This window comes from Cyanistes caeruleus, chromosome 9 (assembly GCF_971803275.1).
Source record: "Cyanistes caeruleus chromosome 9, bCyaCae1.hap1.1, whole genome shotgun sequence".
NCBI classification, from domain to species: Eukaryota; Metazoa; Chordata; class Aves; order Passeriformes; family Paridae; genus Cyanistes; species Cyanistes caeruleus.
The window spans coordinates 33,483,012-33,498,291 of record NC_141709.1 but is presented as its reverse complement, the minus strand read 5'-3'; the positions used below and the strand labels follow the sequence as shown (position 1 = coordinate 33,498,291).

At 50.4% G+C, this 15,280-nt stretch overlaps 1 protein-coding gene across 4 annotated transcripts in view; it reads right to left on the bottom strand.

Annotated features, from left to right (window-relative positions):
* Nucleotides 1–15,280, bottom strand: part of PDE4B (phosphodiesterase 4B) — a 165,478-nt gene that overhangs the window by 28,266 nt on the left and 121,932 nt on the right. For all 4 annotated transcript variants that reach the window (XM_086841630.1, XM_086841631.1, XM_086841632.1 and 1 more), the window contains one exon: nucleotides 914–1,026. In XM_086841630.1, the coding sequence (XP_086697756.1) occupies nucleotides 914–1,026 (113 nt within the window). The remainder of the gene's footprint in view (nucleotides 1–913; nucleotides 1,027–15,280) is intronic.

The following is a 15,280-nucleotide window of genomic DNA, read 5'->3' as shown; positions in this document are numbered from 1 at the left end:
CTTCAGCGCTTTATTCTGTGCAGAGAAGCTCACAGCTCCCCTCTGGCTCCCACGGAAAGCTCCGCAGAGCAGCGGCCCCCGGAGCTGATTCCCCGTCACCATCCCTGCCTGCCCACCCTCACCATGTGCTGCCAAGCGGTGCCAGCCCAGCGCATTAAAAACCAAATTAAAACGTCACGGAAAGCCAAAACAGCCGTAAAATACCGGGCCCACAATGTTTACGGTTCGCCGTTATTATTATTAAGCAATGAAGTTAATTGACTTCTGGCGTGGTGATTTGCTAAATGCGGGCGTTTGCACAGTGTTCCTGCTCATATCGGCTCCAAGGGACCAGAGCTAATTGAAACCTCTTTAATTTTCGGAAATGAGCCTGCAGCAGCGATCGGACTCTCCCCGATGTCCCGGATCGCGCTCCCCAGACTATCCCGGATGGTGTTCCCTGCTCCATCCCGGAGCTCTCTCCTCAGTTCATCCCGGAGCTCTCTCCCTGCTCCATCCCGGAGCTCTCTCCTCAGTTCATCCCGGAGCTCTCTCTGCTCCATCCCGGTTCTCTCTCCCTGCTCCATCCCGGAGCTCTCTCTCTGCTCCATCCTGGTTCTCTCTCCCTGCTCCATCCCGGATCGCTCTCCCCGATCCATCCCGGAGCTCTCTCCCTGCTCCATCCCGGAGCTCTCTCCCAGCTCCATCCCGGATCGCTCTCCCCGATCCATCCCGGAGCTCTCTCCACGCCACCCTCCGCGGGTCTCCGGCGGTAAACGCGCTCCCTTCACCACCTCTGACTCGGATCTGCTGTCCCGGACGGACGCGAGGAAGGCTCGGGATCAGGCTGGGAGCCCCGCGCCTCCCCGCATCCCCGTCCCGCATCCCCGTCCCGCATCCCCGCTCCGCATCCCGGCGCCGCACGTGGGCTCACCTTGTTGGATGCCATCTCGCTGACGGAGCGGTAGGTTTGGATGGTCTCCAGCTGATCCAGGCACCAGTCGAGCTCCTCCAGCGTCTCCATGGCCAGCTTCTGGTAGGGTTCCTCTGCGAAGAGGCACACGGACATGTAGTCGGGCTGGCGCTGCGGCCGCCTGTCCATGGCGGGGCCGCCCGAGCCGCCGCCAGCGCTGCCGGAGGTGCCGCTCCGCTCCCTCATCACGCGGCCGCCGCTGCGCTGCCCCGGCCGCCGCCAGCGAGTCCCCGCCCGCCGCCGGCCCTGGCCCGGCCCGGCCCCCGCCGCTCGGGGGGAACCGAGAGCCCCACGGGCAGGGCAGGGCCGGGCAGGGCTGGGCTCGGGGAGCGTCATCGCGGCCACCCCGCCCCGGCTGCTGCGGGATCGGCCTCCCCCGCCGCTCTCGGGATGCTGCTCCTGCGCCAGCCCCGCTTCCCGCAGCAGCCAGAGCCTGCTCCCCGACAGCCCTGAACCCCAACAGCCCTGAACCCCAACAGCCCTGAACTTCAACAGCCCTGAACCCCAACAGCCCTGAACCCCAACAGCCCTGAACCCAAACAGCCCTGAACCCAAACAGCCCTGTACCCCGACAGCCCTGAACCCAAACAGCCCTGAACCCAAACAACCCTGAAACCAAACAGCCCTGAACCCAAACAGCCCTGAACCCCAACAGCCCTGAACCCCAACAGCCCTGAATCCAAACAGCCCTGAACCCCGACAGCCCTGAACCCAAACAGCCCTGAACCCCGACAGTCCTGAACCCCAACAGCCCTGAACTTCAACAGCCCTGAACCCAAACAGCCCTGAACCCAAACAGCCCTGAACCCAAATACCCCTGCTCCCCATCAGCCCTGCTCCCCAACCCTGCTCGCTTCTGCTCCCCAACAGTTCTGCTCCCCACATCCATCAACTCTGCTCCCCAACCCTCCAGCCCTGCTCCTTAACCAACTCCCACTCGCCACCAGCTCTGCTCCCCAGCCCTGCCTGGTCCCATTCCCCATCCCTGCATCCCTGCTCCCCATCCCTGCATCCCTGCTCCCCATTCCTGATCCTGCTCCCCATTCCTGATCCTGCTCCCCATTCCTGATCCTGCTCCCCATTCCTGACCCTGCTCCCCATTCCTGATCCTGCTCCCCATCCCTGCATCCCTGCTCCCCATCCCTGCATCCCTGCTCCCCATTCCTGATCCTGCTCCCCATTCCTGATCCTGCTCCCCATTCCTGACCCTGTTCCCCATTCCTGGCCCCGCTCCCTGTCACTCCTGGCTCCCCAGCTCTGCCCCACACCCCAGTGCTCCCCAGCAGGCCCTGCACCCCAAAACCACCATCCCTGCTCCCACCGTGCTCAGCCCCCTGACCCTGCCAGCAGGACACCCGAGCAGCTCTGGTGTAAAAGTTAAGGTTTCCACAAGAGGATCCAGTGAATCATAAAATCTCCCCGTGAATGTAAGTGCTCCTCATAATCCCGGTAACACATGCTCATCCCATAAATCTGTCACAGCTAATGGATTCAGCGTTTCTACGGGCAGGTACCAGTGACAGCACAGGCCAGGATTGCTCAGACACACTCGGGAGCTGAGCTGGAGCTCCAGGTGTGTCCACCTGTCCTCCCCACCTCGTGTCCCTTGTGTCCCCTCGTGTCCCTCGTGGTGTCCCAGTGTCCCCAGGGGAAGGAGCTGCACTTGGTGCTGCTGTCCCTCCTCTTGGTCATTGATGGGAGCTGAGCTGGAGCTCCAGGCGTGTCTGCCCATCCTCCCCACCTCATGTCCCTTGTGTTCCCTCGTGTCCTTCATGTCCTTCTTGTCCCTCGTGTCCCCTCGTGTCCCTCATGTCCCCAGGGGAAGGAGCTGCACCCGGTGCTGCTGTCCCTCCTCTCTGTCATTGATGGGAGCTCAGATGGAGCTCCAGATGTGTCCCCCTGTCCTCCCCACCTCGTGTCCCCCATGTCACTCATGTCCCTCGTGGTGTCCCAGTGTCCCCAGGGGAAGGAGCTGCACCCGGTGCTGCTGTCCCTCCTCCCTGTCACTCACCACATCAATAAAGCAGCACCTTCCACTCAATAATTGAGAATAAACAGCCAATAAAGAACAAACAGCAAATAAACGCTGCCAAGGGGAATTCAGAGACAAACCTGGCACAGATACTTTGGAAAGATTTGGTGAATCCAAATCTTTGTGGCATTGGGAATTAATGGGGTTTTTCTTTCTGTGCTGACAGAGCTCCAAACATTGAAATTCTCTCATTGCTGCACAACCAAAAAAGCTGCAAAACCAGCGGCCAAAATCACACAAAGCTCAGTGTATTTTCCTTTCTGCCTGTGTGTATTCCCTCTCAACTATTTTGTCATGTAAATGAGAAAATAATAAATAATCAAATAAAATAATAAATTAATAAATGAATAAATAAATAAATAAAGTAGAATAAATAAATAAATAAATAGATAAATAAATAAATAAATAAATAAAATATTAAATAAATAAAATATAAAAAATAATAAATAAAAAAGAAATCAAATCCAAAAGGGCTCAAACCACTTGTTGAAAAAAATGTTGGGATTGATAAAACCAGCATGGGTAAAATAAATTTAGGGATAGATAAAATAAATGAAAAATAAAAAATGTAACATAAATAAAATAAAATAAAATAAAATAAAATAAAATAAAATAAAATAAAATAAAATAAAATAAAATAAAATAAAATAAAATAAAATAAAATAAAATAAAATAAAATAAAATAAAATAAAATAAAATAAAATAAAATAAAATAAAATCCCATCTCAGCCAAACTAAAACCCTTGTGTTTAAATCAAATCCTGTGTTCCTGTCCTGTGTTCTCCTGCTCTGAGACTCCTCAGGAAGCACAGCCAGGGCATGTGTGCATTCCTGGAGGAGAAGAAGGAACAGGTTCACAGAGACTCTGACACCAGACCCTAATTTTAGCCTTTTGGGGGATTTCCAGCGTTGCCCAGGTCTGCAGGACCCGCTGCCACTGTCACTTCACTTGCAACCCTCACCTCGGAAAGAGCCAGCAGGGAATGCAGGGCCAAGAACAGAAATCTTGGTATTGAACCACTCACATTCCCCAGAGCTGACAGTCAGGATATTCCTTTACTCTCCAATCTGAGTTTTATGTGATAAAACTTAATAAATAAATTATTTATATTTAAATATTTATATATATTTATATATTCTTATATATTTTTATATATTTATATATAAAAATATTTATATATGTATATGTATATGTATATTTATATCTATATCTATATTTATACTTATATTTATATTTATATTTATATTTATATTTATATTTATATTTATATTTATATTTATATTTATATTTATATTTATATTTATATTTATATTTATATGTATATGTATATGTAGATTTAGATTTAGATTTAGATTTATAGATTTATAGATTTTTAGATTTCTATTTCTATTTCTATATTTCTATATTTCTATATTTCTATTTTTATATTTTTATATTTTTATATTTTTATATTTTTATATTTTATATTTATATATAAAGTATATATTTCTAAATATTTATATTTATATTTATGTTTTTATATATATTTACCGATATATAGGAAACTTAACAAATAAAATAATCAAATTTTATGTAATAAAACTTAAAAATAATTACGAGTTTTATGTAATAATAAAAAAAGCTATTACATATTAAGAGTATCGAGGTGAATTAGGAAACTTGAGGGCTTGGAGGGTTTGGCTGTAAGTATTTTCTATTTATTTTTGGGTTTCAGAAGATGAGCTAAATACAGAGGGAATATTTTACACATTCCCAATGTTCTCAGCAATTTTTAGCAGGGTGCATCAGGACTCTCCTTCCCTCGGTTTCTGCCCCCGCGCTTGGCTCCCGGGAGGTTTCCTGGAGGAATCCTGGGAGCAGCGGGGATCCCTGAGTGCCTCACTGCTGTAAAACACGAGCGCTGTCACCGGCCTCAGCCTCTGCACCAAAACCTCTGAGAGCACAACGCATCCACGATTCCAACTGGGAGATTTCCAAAGTGATCACTGAAGGCGCCTCCAGCCATTCCAATGGCAAGGACACAACAAAGCAATAGAGCAAACAGGAGCATTTTAAGGGGAAAACGGTGATTCTGCTGCTGGCCCAGTGCAGAAGTGGATTTTTAGAAGCACCTTTCACATTTTCTCTCAGAATTTGCCTTTTTTCCTGCCCACAGCTGCCTCTGGCCTTGGCACCCAGCGAGGTGCAGCACCTGCCTCGCCGTGCAGCTCATCTCGATACTTTTAGCTTTTGACTCATCCCAATCTCTTTTTTTGCATCATTTTGTCTGGTGAGCAGCCTGGTGAAGCTCTGGGTTTCTGATGGGTGTGAGGCTCCTCGTGCTCACCAGGCTCTCATTTCTGAACCTGCTGCTGAGCTCGGCTCCCTCTGCTCGGGCAGGAGGAGCATCACGGGGACAAGGGATGGAGGGACAGGACACAGGGAATGGCTTCCATTAGAGAATGGAATTAGATGGGATATTGGGAAGGAATTGTTCCCTGTGAGAGCGGGAAGGCCCTGGAATGGCTTTCCCAGAGAAGATGTGGCTGCCCTTGGAGCCTTGGAAAGGCCAGGCTGGATGGGGTTGGAGCAGCCTGGGACAGTGGGAGTTCCACCCTGCCCGTGGATGGGCTTTAAGGTCCCTTCCAGCCCAAACCATTCCCTGGTATCCATGAATATTAAATATGAAGAAAGCCAGAAAATATTTGTTATTTTAAGATCATTCCCACACCTCGGCTCCCTCTGCTCGGGCTCCACGTTCCCGCTCATTTCACGGAATGGCACAGAACAGTCCCTGTCCTTGCCCACAGCAGGAAGAGACCAGCTCAACCCTTCTTAGAAACCCAGAGCTGTCCCTAAAGCCACCAAGTGACGCAGTTTGAACCCATCACCCCGGAAACCCCAACTCTTATCGAAGCAGCCCTCCCTGGCTGTGTGCAACTGCACCAACTCTCTGTGATCAACTTGGGGCTATTTACAAATAAATTGTGAAAGCAGAGGCTACAGTCCCACTCCTAAAGCTAAATTTGCTTTTAAAACCAGCATGTGAAATTAAAATACACTCTCCAAGTCCCCCGTGAAATATTTTAAGATCCACAGCTACCCCAAAATAACAGCCAGATATAGATTCCATTAGGAGTTGCTCTTCCACCAATCTAAAAACTTTGTGTGGGAATGATCTTAAAATAACAAATATTTTCTGGCTTTCTTCATATTTAATATTCGTGGATACCAGGGAATGGTTTGGGCTGGAAGGGACCTTAAAACCCATCCACGGTCAGGGTGGAACTCCCACTGTCCCAGGCTGCTCCAAACCCATCCAGCCTGGCCTGGGACATTTCCAAGGATCCAGGGGCAGCCACAGCTGCTCTGGGAAAGCCATTCCAGGGCTTTCCCATTCTCACAGGGAACAGTTCCTTCCCAATATCCCATCTAATTCCATTCTCTAATGGAAGCCATTCCCTGTGTCCTGTCCCTCCATCCCTCCCCAGCTCTCTCAGAGCTCTTTAGGCCTTGGAAGGGGCTCCCAAGAGGCTTCTCTTGTCCAGGCTGGTGACCCCCAGCTCTCCCAGCCCGGCTCCAGAGCAGAGGACAGGGATGAAGTGCCCTGGAATTCTCTCCCTGGGTGCTATCTGCTGTTGCTACAGCAACTCTCACAAACAGTAAACACAAGTTTAGATGCCCCATGAGTTGTTCTTTCCCTGAACCCAACGTGAGCGTCCCACTGACATCAGCAGAGCAGCTCCCCCTGCCAGGAACGCTCCTAAACCCCATCCAGTGGCTGACTTCCATCACCTTCCTGGTACAGCCCAGGCACATGGGCACTTATGGAAACACTCCTGCAATTTTGGGCTCTGGGCTCCTGGAACACTTCAGGATGTGTCTTCAACCATCTCACATTTCAGTTTATATTTGGGGGTTGCATAAGCCCAACCCGTAAATTACGGCGGCGCTTTGCTCGTGTTTGCTGGGGTGAAATCATTGCTGACACAGAACTGGGAAGTGAGGGACAAGAGGAGTTTCAGGTTTTCAGTCCCAGCCCGGGTTTGGTGCTGGTGGCACTCCAGCAGGAGCTGAGGGGACATTTCCTCACAAGCCCTGAGCTGCTGCCAGTCCCTCCAAGGCCTCGCCTCGTGTTGCTCCTCTGGCACTTGGAATGCTCCAATGTCCTGAAATGCAGCTCCTTTCCAGTGCCAGAGTTTTGCAACAACTGCATTTTTGGTAGGTTCTGCCACCTGTTCCTTTTGCAGCCCTGTAAGGTGAGGGGACACACGGAATCTCTCACTGCAGAGGTGCCTTTGCAGCCCCTTTTTGGAGGCTTTTTCCCACTTACTGACATTCCGTGCTCTCTTTTTCTCACACAATTGAAAATCCTTCTCAGACCATCCAGTCCAACCATTCCCAGCTCTGCCAAGGCCACCACTGACCATGTCCCCAAGTGTCACATCCACAGGGATTTTAAATCCCTCCAGGGATGGGATGGACTCCTGGGAAGCTGTGCCAGGGCTGGACAACCCTTTCCAGGATGGAATTTTCCCAAATATCCAATCTAAACATCCCCTGGCCCAGCCTGAGGCCATTCCCTCTCCTCCTGTCCCTGTTCCTGGGAGCAGATCCCAAATCCCCCCGGCTGTCCCCTCCTGCCAGGGACTTGTGCAGAGCCAGAAATTCCCCCTGAGCCTCCTTTGCTCCAGGCTGAGCTTTCCCAGCTCCCTCAGGGATTCTCCAGCCCCTTCCCAGCTCCCTCAGGGATTCTCCAGCCCCTTCCCAGCTCCCTCAGCCCCTCCTGGGGCTTCAAACCCTTCCCAGCTCCATTCCCTGCCCTGGACACGCTCCAGCCCCTCCATGTCCTTCATGCCATGAGGGTCACAAAAGTGACCCCAGGATTTGGGGTGTGGCCTCAGCAGTGCTGGGTACGGGGGGAAAAGCAAGAGCTGCTCATCAACACAGACTTTAAGCCTTTTCTCACTCTTGAATAATTGGAAAGTGAAAGGTTTCGGGGAACTTCCTCTTTTCTGGGAGCAGTTCAGTGTAAGGACAAGCACACGCTTTTGGGAGGCCCCTCAAGTGTCACAAATGGGAGGGGGTGAATGGGACAAACTCCCACCCTTGGCTGCCCCCAAATCCCATCGCTGCCGTCCTTCTCCCAGCGGAGCTCCGGCCCCTCGGTGCCTGCAGGGATCCGAGCACAAGGCCAATGTTATCTGCAGCTGCAGAATTCCTCTCTGAACCCACAGACTGTCCCCATCGTGTCCCCAAGTGCCACAGCAAGGGGAGAGGGTGGGCAGAGGCCCCAGCCTGCAGGAGGGATTGGTGGCTTTGCCCTCCACTGATGCAGGAGATGAACCCAGTTAGGAAACGTTTTGAAACGAGATCCAAATGCCAAAATTTTGAGTGAAGTGTATCTTCTCTCTCCTGATTCCCTCACGGTTCTCTCTTGTCACCCCAGTCCTGATAAATAAAAACATTAGGATTTCTGGAGGGAAATGCAAAGGCCATAAAGCCCCAAGAGTTTTAAGGCCAAAACACCACATCCCAACCAGGTGAATTAAAAAACTTGGAAAGCAGCTGAAGTTCCCTTTCCAGCTGCCAAAAACCTGAGCTTTCCACAATATAGGAGGAATATTCCCAGTGGGATGGAGTTGTGAACAGATTGTCCAGTCTGGTGGACAAGAAATGTTGAGGACAAATATTTGTCAACATCTTTTCAAACTCAGCTCTCCTTAACTGCTAAAAATCAAATTGTGGGCTCACTGTACTGGTAAAAGTCTTCTACTTCTGCAAGGAAAAAGGAGAATTCCTTCTATTGGATCACAACTTTCCTTGTGAACCTCGGGCATGTGGAGCTTGAGACTTAAAAAACCAAAACAAAACAAAAAAAAAAACCCCTAATGGACTCTGCCAAAAATTCCAAGAGGAACTTTCATCTCCCATGGAAGGGTAAAAGCAGCTTCCAGCAGTTTTCCTGACTTTACTCAGTCTATCCATCCTATTCCACATGTTTACAGTGCCATAAGACATCTTCCAAGTTATTTACTCTTCGTTGCATCCTGGCTGCAATAAATTGGGACTATTTATAAAGTTCTTCAGTGTTTGGGGCCGTCCTTCCCAGCCCCAGCTCCAGCTGCCTTTGAAGCAACAACAGCTGAGACTTGAGGTCACCAAAGTCATTTTCCAGTGATTCCAACTGATTTAATAAAATATTATCACTCTATCTAAACCTTGCCTCAACAATTTTGACTCAGGATAAAATCTGTTCTTCTAAAAGGAAAATTAATAAGAGCAGTTGCTCCATTTTGCCTTGGAGAGGTTTTGATGCTGGATTTGTTCCCAAATCCAGCGTGTACAACGTGGCACTGAAATGTTCTCCCAATGCTGGACAAGCTGAAAAAACTCAGCAAAACCTAAAGCAGACAAACACTCCTGAACCCCCAAAGATTAAAATCCAAGTGTTGCAGGGGAAAATGGTTCCTTCCCTCCAGGAGTGACAGGAATTGGGTGAGGAGGGAGCAGATTTGGGAACATGAGCCTCACCACGGCTCTTGGGTGAGATGAGGATTTTGGAGCGCTCCTGTACAGGTATGGGAAGGTGGAAATGTTTATCCTGGTGTGTGAAAACTCTGCTTTAGGAAAAGTCTGACAGCACAGACCCAGACTCCCAACTGGAAAATACATTAAGGATGCAATTAAAAAATGTCCCTAATTCCCAGGTGGAGCCATAGGACACAAGCCCAGAGTTTGCATTCATGAGAGGACCTTAAACCAGCCCACTTTCAATTATTCTCTATTTATTACAGATTGTCCCCATTGTTGTCATTATTGCAGATAACACAAAAGATTTGGGAGAGCAGGCAGATGCTGGAGTAGATCAGATGGATGGCAGATGATTATTTGGGAGCTGATAGAGCTCATTAATGTCACTGAGGGCCTCATTTGCATTCCTCACTCCTTGGCTGCTCATGACTAAGAGCTGGTGTGGGGGGAAGGTGGGAGAGTCCATCCCAACTGATCCAGCAGCTGATCCCACCTGGGCTCAGCTGGGAACTGTGGGGTCTTAACTCCTGGGGCAGGAAAAGGGAGGAGAGAGAAGAGGGAGAAGAGAAAGGGAAGGAGAAAGAAGAAAAGAGAGAGAAAGAGAAAGAGAAAGAAAGAGAAAGGGAAAGAAAGGGAAGGAGAAAGAAAGATGACAAAGGAGGAGATGAAGAAGAGATGGGGGAAGGGAAAGGAGGAGAAGGAGAAGGAGAAGGAGAAGGAGAAGGAGAAGGAGAAGGAGAAGGAGAAGGAGAAGGAGAAGGAGAAGGAGAAGGAGAAGGAGAAGGAGAAGGAGAAGGAGAAGGAGAAGGAGAAGGAGAAGGAGAAGGAGAAGGAGAAGGAGAAGGAGAAGGAGAAGGAGAAGGAGAAGGAGAAGGGTGCTCAGAATGATTTACCAAGTCACCCATATGGTCATGGCTCAGATAAAAGTCCCACAGACCCAGAACGACCAAAGGCCCTCCCATTCCCCAAAAGAAAATGCCTCTTTTACCTCCCCAACACGAGGTTCATTAGCAGGAAGATCACCCCACATTAATTACTAACCGGTGCCAGAAAATGGCTATTTCACCTCCACAACACGAAGTTCATTAGCAGGAATATTACCCCACGTTAATTACTCCCAGTGCCTAGCATCACTCTAAAACCCCGGAGCACGTTGAGTAAAACAGGTTTATCAACAAAGGACGTGTCAGAACTTGATGGAAAAGGGCCTTGTGCAGGCTGGGAGCCTTTCACCCTTTGCCTTCCCTAATGGAGCTGTGGTTGCTCACGGATCGTGTGGACATGTTTACATATTTATCCCTCACAATGCCGAGGGAATAACTGACACCGAGTGATTTATTTGTTTAATGTATCCTGTTAGTGCATTCTGAGAGCTATTTCCTCGAATTAAAGCATTGTTCTACCAGATCCAGAAAATATTCCTGTGGAAATCCTTCTGTTAGACAGATTTGGAAATTCACATGGAAAACAATCGAAGGCACAGAGCACAACCCCTGGGATTCACTCAAATCTGCAACGAAACGTCCAAACCTCACAGCACCTAAAAAATCCTGCAATCACAGCTTTCATTTCTAGATCCCCCACGCGCCTTCCAGTATCCAGGGAATCTACGGAATAGATTCCAAGCCTTTTTTTTTTTTTTTTTCCTGAGCACAGAAGCCTCAGGAGCACCCGAGAGGAAGGTGGGATTGAAGAGCTGCATCCAGCGGCACCGATCCCAACGTGTTTACGGACACGCCGGATCCGCCGGACCGCGGGGCTGGAACGAGGAGCCGGCAAAAACCATGGGAAGCACGGAGCCTTCAGCTTCAATTCCCCTCCTCCCCACCGTGTGCAAGGCAGCCTAATAATATCTTTTGTGCAGATGTGCTAGGAACGGCGCAGAGCCCCAGCGCCCGCAGAACAGGTGGAGCCACCAGGCTCTTGAGCAACTTTCCCAACAAATGGACGAGCCTGGCCCTTCTCCCCTCATCGTATTTTTGGGACTCCAGTCCGACCAGTCACTCGAGCTGTCCCCTCTCAGGTTTCTCACACCTGCGGGGGAGGTGGCAGGAGAGGAAGGGCTCTTTGTTGGCTGCCGAGTGGGGCCAGCAGGAGCCGGGAATGCTGCAGCCAGAGCGGGCACGGGCGCTGCATGCAAACGAGCGCAGGGTTGTCTCCCGGTTATTCTTTCAACAAAAAAGTTCTTTGGAAATGTAGATTTTTCTCTGGTAACACACGAGCTGAGGGCAGGAAGGGCTGGGAAGTGAAACCCCGGCGATGGGATGGACTGGAAGAGCCGCGGGCAGGGGGTCACTGCCGGGGTGGCACTGGAGGAGATCCAGCTGTGGGGGAACGCGGATGAAATCCTAATGGGGGCTCCAAAGCAGCAGGAACAATGGGGCCTGTATTCAGGCCGGGTTCCGAGATGAGAGGGGAAGATAGAGACAAAAAAATGAAGTGAAAGCTTTCTACTGCTAATTGCGAAAAATGCCAGGAAATGAGCGAGCTGGAGCTGCCAGGAATAATGTGGGAGACTGAAATTGGGGATGAGAGTGTTCAACATCAGCTACAGCCTCCGGCAAAATACAGCCAAGGTTTTGGGGGGCATTTCTGTTTTCTTTTCTCTTTTCCAGACAAAAGCGAGCAGGAAAAAATGAACTTTTTTGGTTGGATTGCTGAGGAGCCTGGCATTCTAAGTTCCCTAATTAAAGACAGGTCCTTTCTGGGACACACCATTCCAGCTGCTGGGAAAACTCAGCCCCAAGAAAAACGGCTCCAAAGCAGCTAAAGACGTCATGGCAGTGATTAAACAGCACTCGCCAAGAACATCCAGGACACATCCAGGTTCAGACTGGAAGATTCTGGGAAGCAGGAGGAGATATCTCACCAAGAGAAGGCACAGGGAATGAAAAGGAGAAGGAAAAACCTCCTGGATGCACGGAGTGCCGCAAAAATGGTTGCAAGAAGGAAGAAGGCCCGGCTTCTGTCAGCACAGGGAATAAAAAGGAGGAAAAGCCTCCCGTCTGCAGGGAATGCCACAAAACCAAAGGGCTGCAGCATCCCAAGAAGGAAGAAGGCCCAGCTGGGAAGCAGAGGCTCCCAGCGAGGGGAGGAATTCCTGCAGAGTGACTCGGCTGGGCCAGAAGAGCAGCAGAGCCCACTCAGTGCCATAGTAGCACCGATGTTTCTGAGTCAACAGCGAGCCCTGAGCCTGAGCCCTGGGCCAGCTGCGGGGTAATCCGAGCAGGAATCTCAGCCTGCAGAAATGTCACTGCCCTGGGAGGCCCAGCTGGGCTATCTTTAGCCAGCCCAAAGTTAATCACCTAAGCTCCCCGCACAGCAGTGGAAAGTGGCTGGGAGCTCCGAGGGTGATCCTGGTCTATTCTCAGCACCCTGGGATGGGCTGAATCACCCTCTGGAGCTGCTGTCACTCTCTGCTCGCTGCAGGAGGCTCCCCTCTGCCCCAGCCACAGGAAGGGACCCCCAGAGCTCACCTGCCCTGGCCTCCCAGCCCCAGCAGGACCAGCCTGATGCTGCAGGGCGCTGTTGGACACCCCACAGCCTCGCTGTCATCGGCCACCAACTGGACACGCAGCCTGGTGTGCAGTCCCTGTCAGCAGCTGCCATGTGGGAATGCTGTGGGAAATGGTGCCAAGGTGCTCCCTGCACACCCCACTCCACGTCCCCAGGGCCAGGCCACCCTCCAGCCTGAGGAGGAGGAGGAGGAGGAGGAGGAGGTGAGGCCTTTCCAACACAATTTGCTTTGGCGAGTCTGCATCCACCATTCCCAGTTTTCTTTCTTGTCTTTCACGTGTTTGGAAACAGACTCCAGAGGACACCCTCAGTGACCTCTCAGTGATGAGAAGAGTCTGACCAGTCCATACTTCCCCAAATCTGCTCCACCCTTCTGAAAGAGGCACCTTTTTCCTGTTGTCACCTTCCTAAGCAGCACAATTTTCATGAGCGACTCACATCGGCCTCACAGCTTTTCCAGCCTGACCCTCATCCAATGATGCGCACTTGGACACCTCCACCTCCTCTAGGTTGTCCCCAGCCTGCTGCTCCCTCCTTGTCCTCCATCCCTTATCTTCCCAAGCAGGCTGGGGGATGAAGACTGAGACAAAAAACACTATTTTGATCTTTCCTGTACCGTTATCATTAGGTTGTTTCACCCATGGATCAACACTTTTTTCTGTATTTTCCTTCTCTACTCCACACCCCCACTGGAGCCCTCTCATCGCTCTCAGCTCCATCAGCCTCTGCTCAGCTCAACACCCCCCACATGCCCAGAGTTTTCCATGCCTCCCTTGCTCCCAGTCTTTCTCACTCTTTGCCTGCTCTTTCCTTGCATTTTGCCTCTCTGAGAAGCTCCCTGCTTCACCAGGTCGGCTTCTACTGGAATTCCTGATCTTCCTGCACAACAGGATGGTTTGCTCCCGAGATGTTCTTCAAAAAGCAGCCATCACTTAAGCCTGGTCTGTAATTTTTAAGTGGCTGAAGTGGGATGAAATGAATCTTGTGACAATGACAGAGTCTTGAGAGCAGGCAGGAGTGGAAGGCCTGGGCAGCAAACAGAGGAGCTCTTGCAGAGCCAGCCCCGGTTTGATCCCCGCTCCTGTGACCCACCCCAGGGTGAGCAGCAGGACATCAGCCATGGGGGCCCATGTTTGGGAGCAGAAATGAAGCTTTTCCAGGGAGCCCATCCCAAGAGGTCAGCCTGAGGAAGCCGGTTAGGGCAGAACTGGACAAACCTGCAGAGTCCTGACTGTACCCACCAGCACTGGTTGGGGTGGTGGATCAGCACCCAGGTCATGAGAATCGGGTCACCGAGGCCACCAGCATGGGCTGGCAGCTCAGTGACAGCCCACTGACTGCAGGAGGATCCAGAGCTGCCCAGCAATTAGCGCACAGCCTGGTGATTGCCTTCCTTATCTCGGTTTGGCCAGGCCTGCTGGGAATGGCGCTTCCCATGGGAGCCAGTGGCATCACCCCTGGGGTGGGCAGCAGGGCACCCAGAGTGCCAACAGCATCAGCCCTTCCAGGAGAGGATGGGGATGGTGCTCCTGGGAGAGGAGGATGACATGGAAGAGGCAACCAAGAGCCAGGAAAAGCTCTGGGATAATCCCAGCAGCTGGATCCAAAAACAGAAGCTGTGAACTGATGGAGAAGCTGCTGTAGTTTTGCAGGAAGACCTTGGGATATCCCCCACAGACACCTCAAAAGGAGACTGAAAAATGCAGGGATGGGGCTACTCAAGTACTGTCTTTCCAAGATCCCAAATATTGCTGGGAGTGAAGGACCTGAGCTTCAATGGGCACTGCAGAAGACATTTCACCAGGAATCTTCATTCCCACACAACAAACAACACTAACATCTCCAACAGAACATTGGGAACACTTGGAAAGGAGCAGCTAATAAAAATTAAACTCAAAAAGCACTTTTATATCCATTTCTTGTGTTTTAATGTGTCCAATTGCACATCAGCCGTGTAAAGCTCAGCTTTGAAGACGCTGCAGGAAGAGATGAAAGCTCAGGATTCCCAAAGCCAAGCTCTGCTGCACCTTTCGCATGACAATGAGGTGCAAAAACCAGGCGTGAACACCAAGAACACCTAAAGGTGCCTGACAGAAGTTGAAGAAGCTTCCCAGAGAGGTAATTTGTGATGTGGAGATAAGCCTAAAGGTTTAATCTGAAATGCTAACGAGGAAGGAAAACTGGAGATGTTCTGAGGAAGGATTTTGACTGGAGATAGCATCTCCTGTAGGGTGGGATGGTTTTACCACAAGGCAATCCCGTTTCC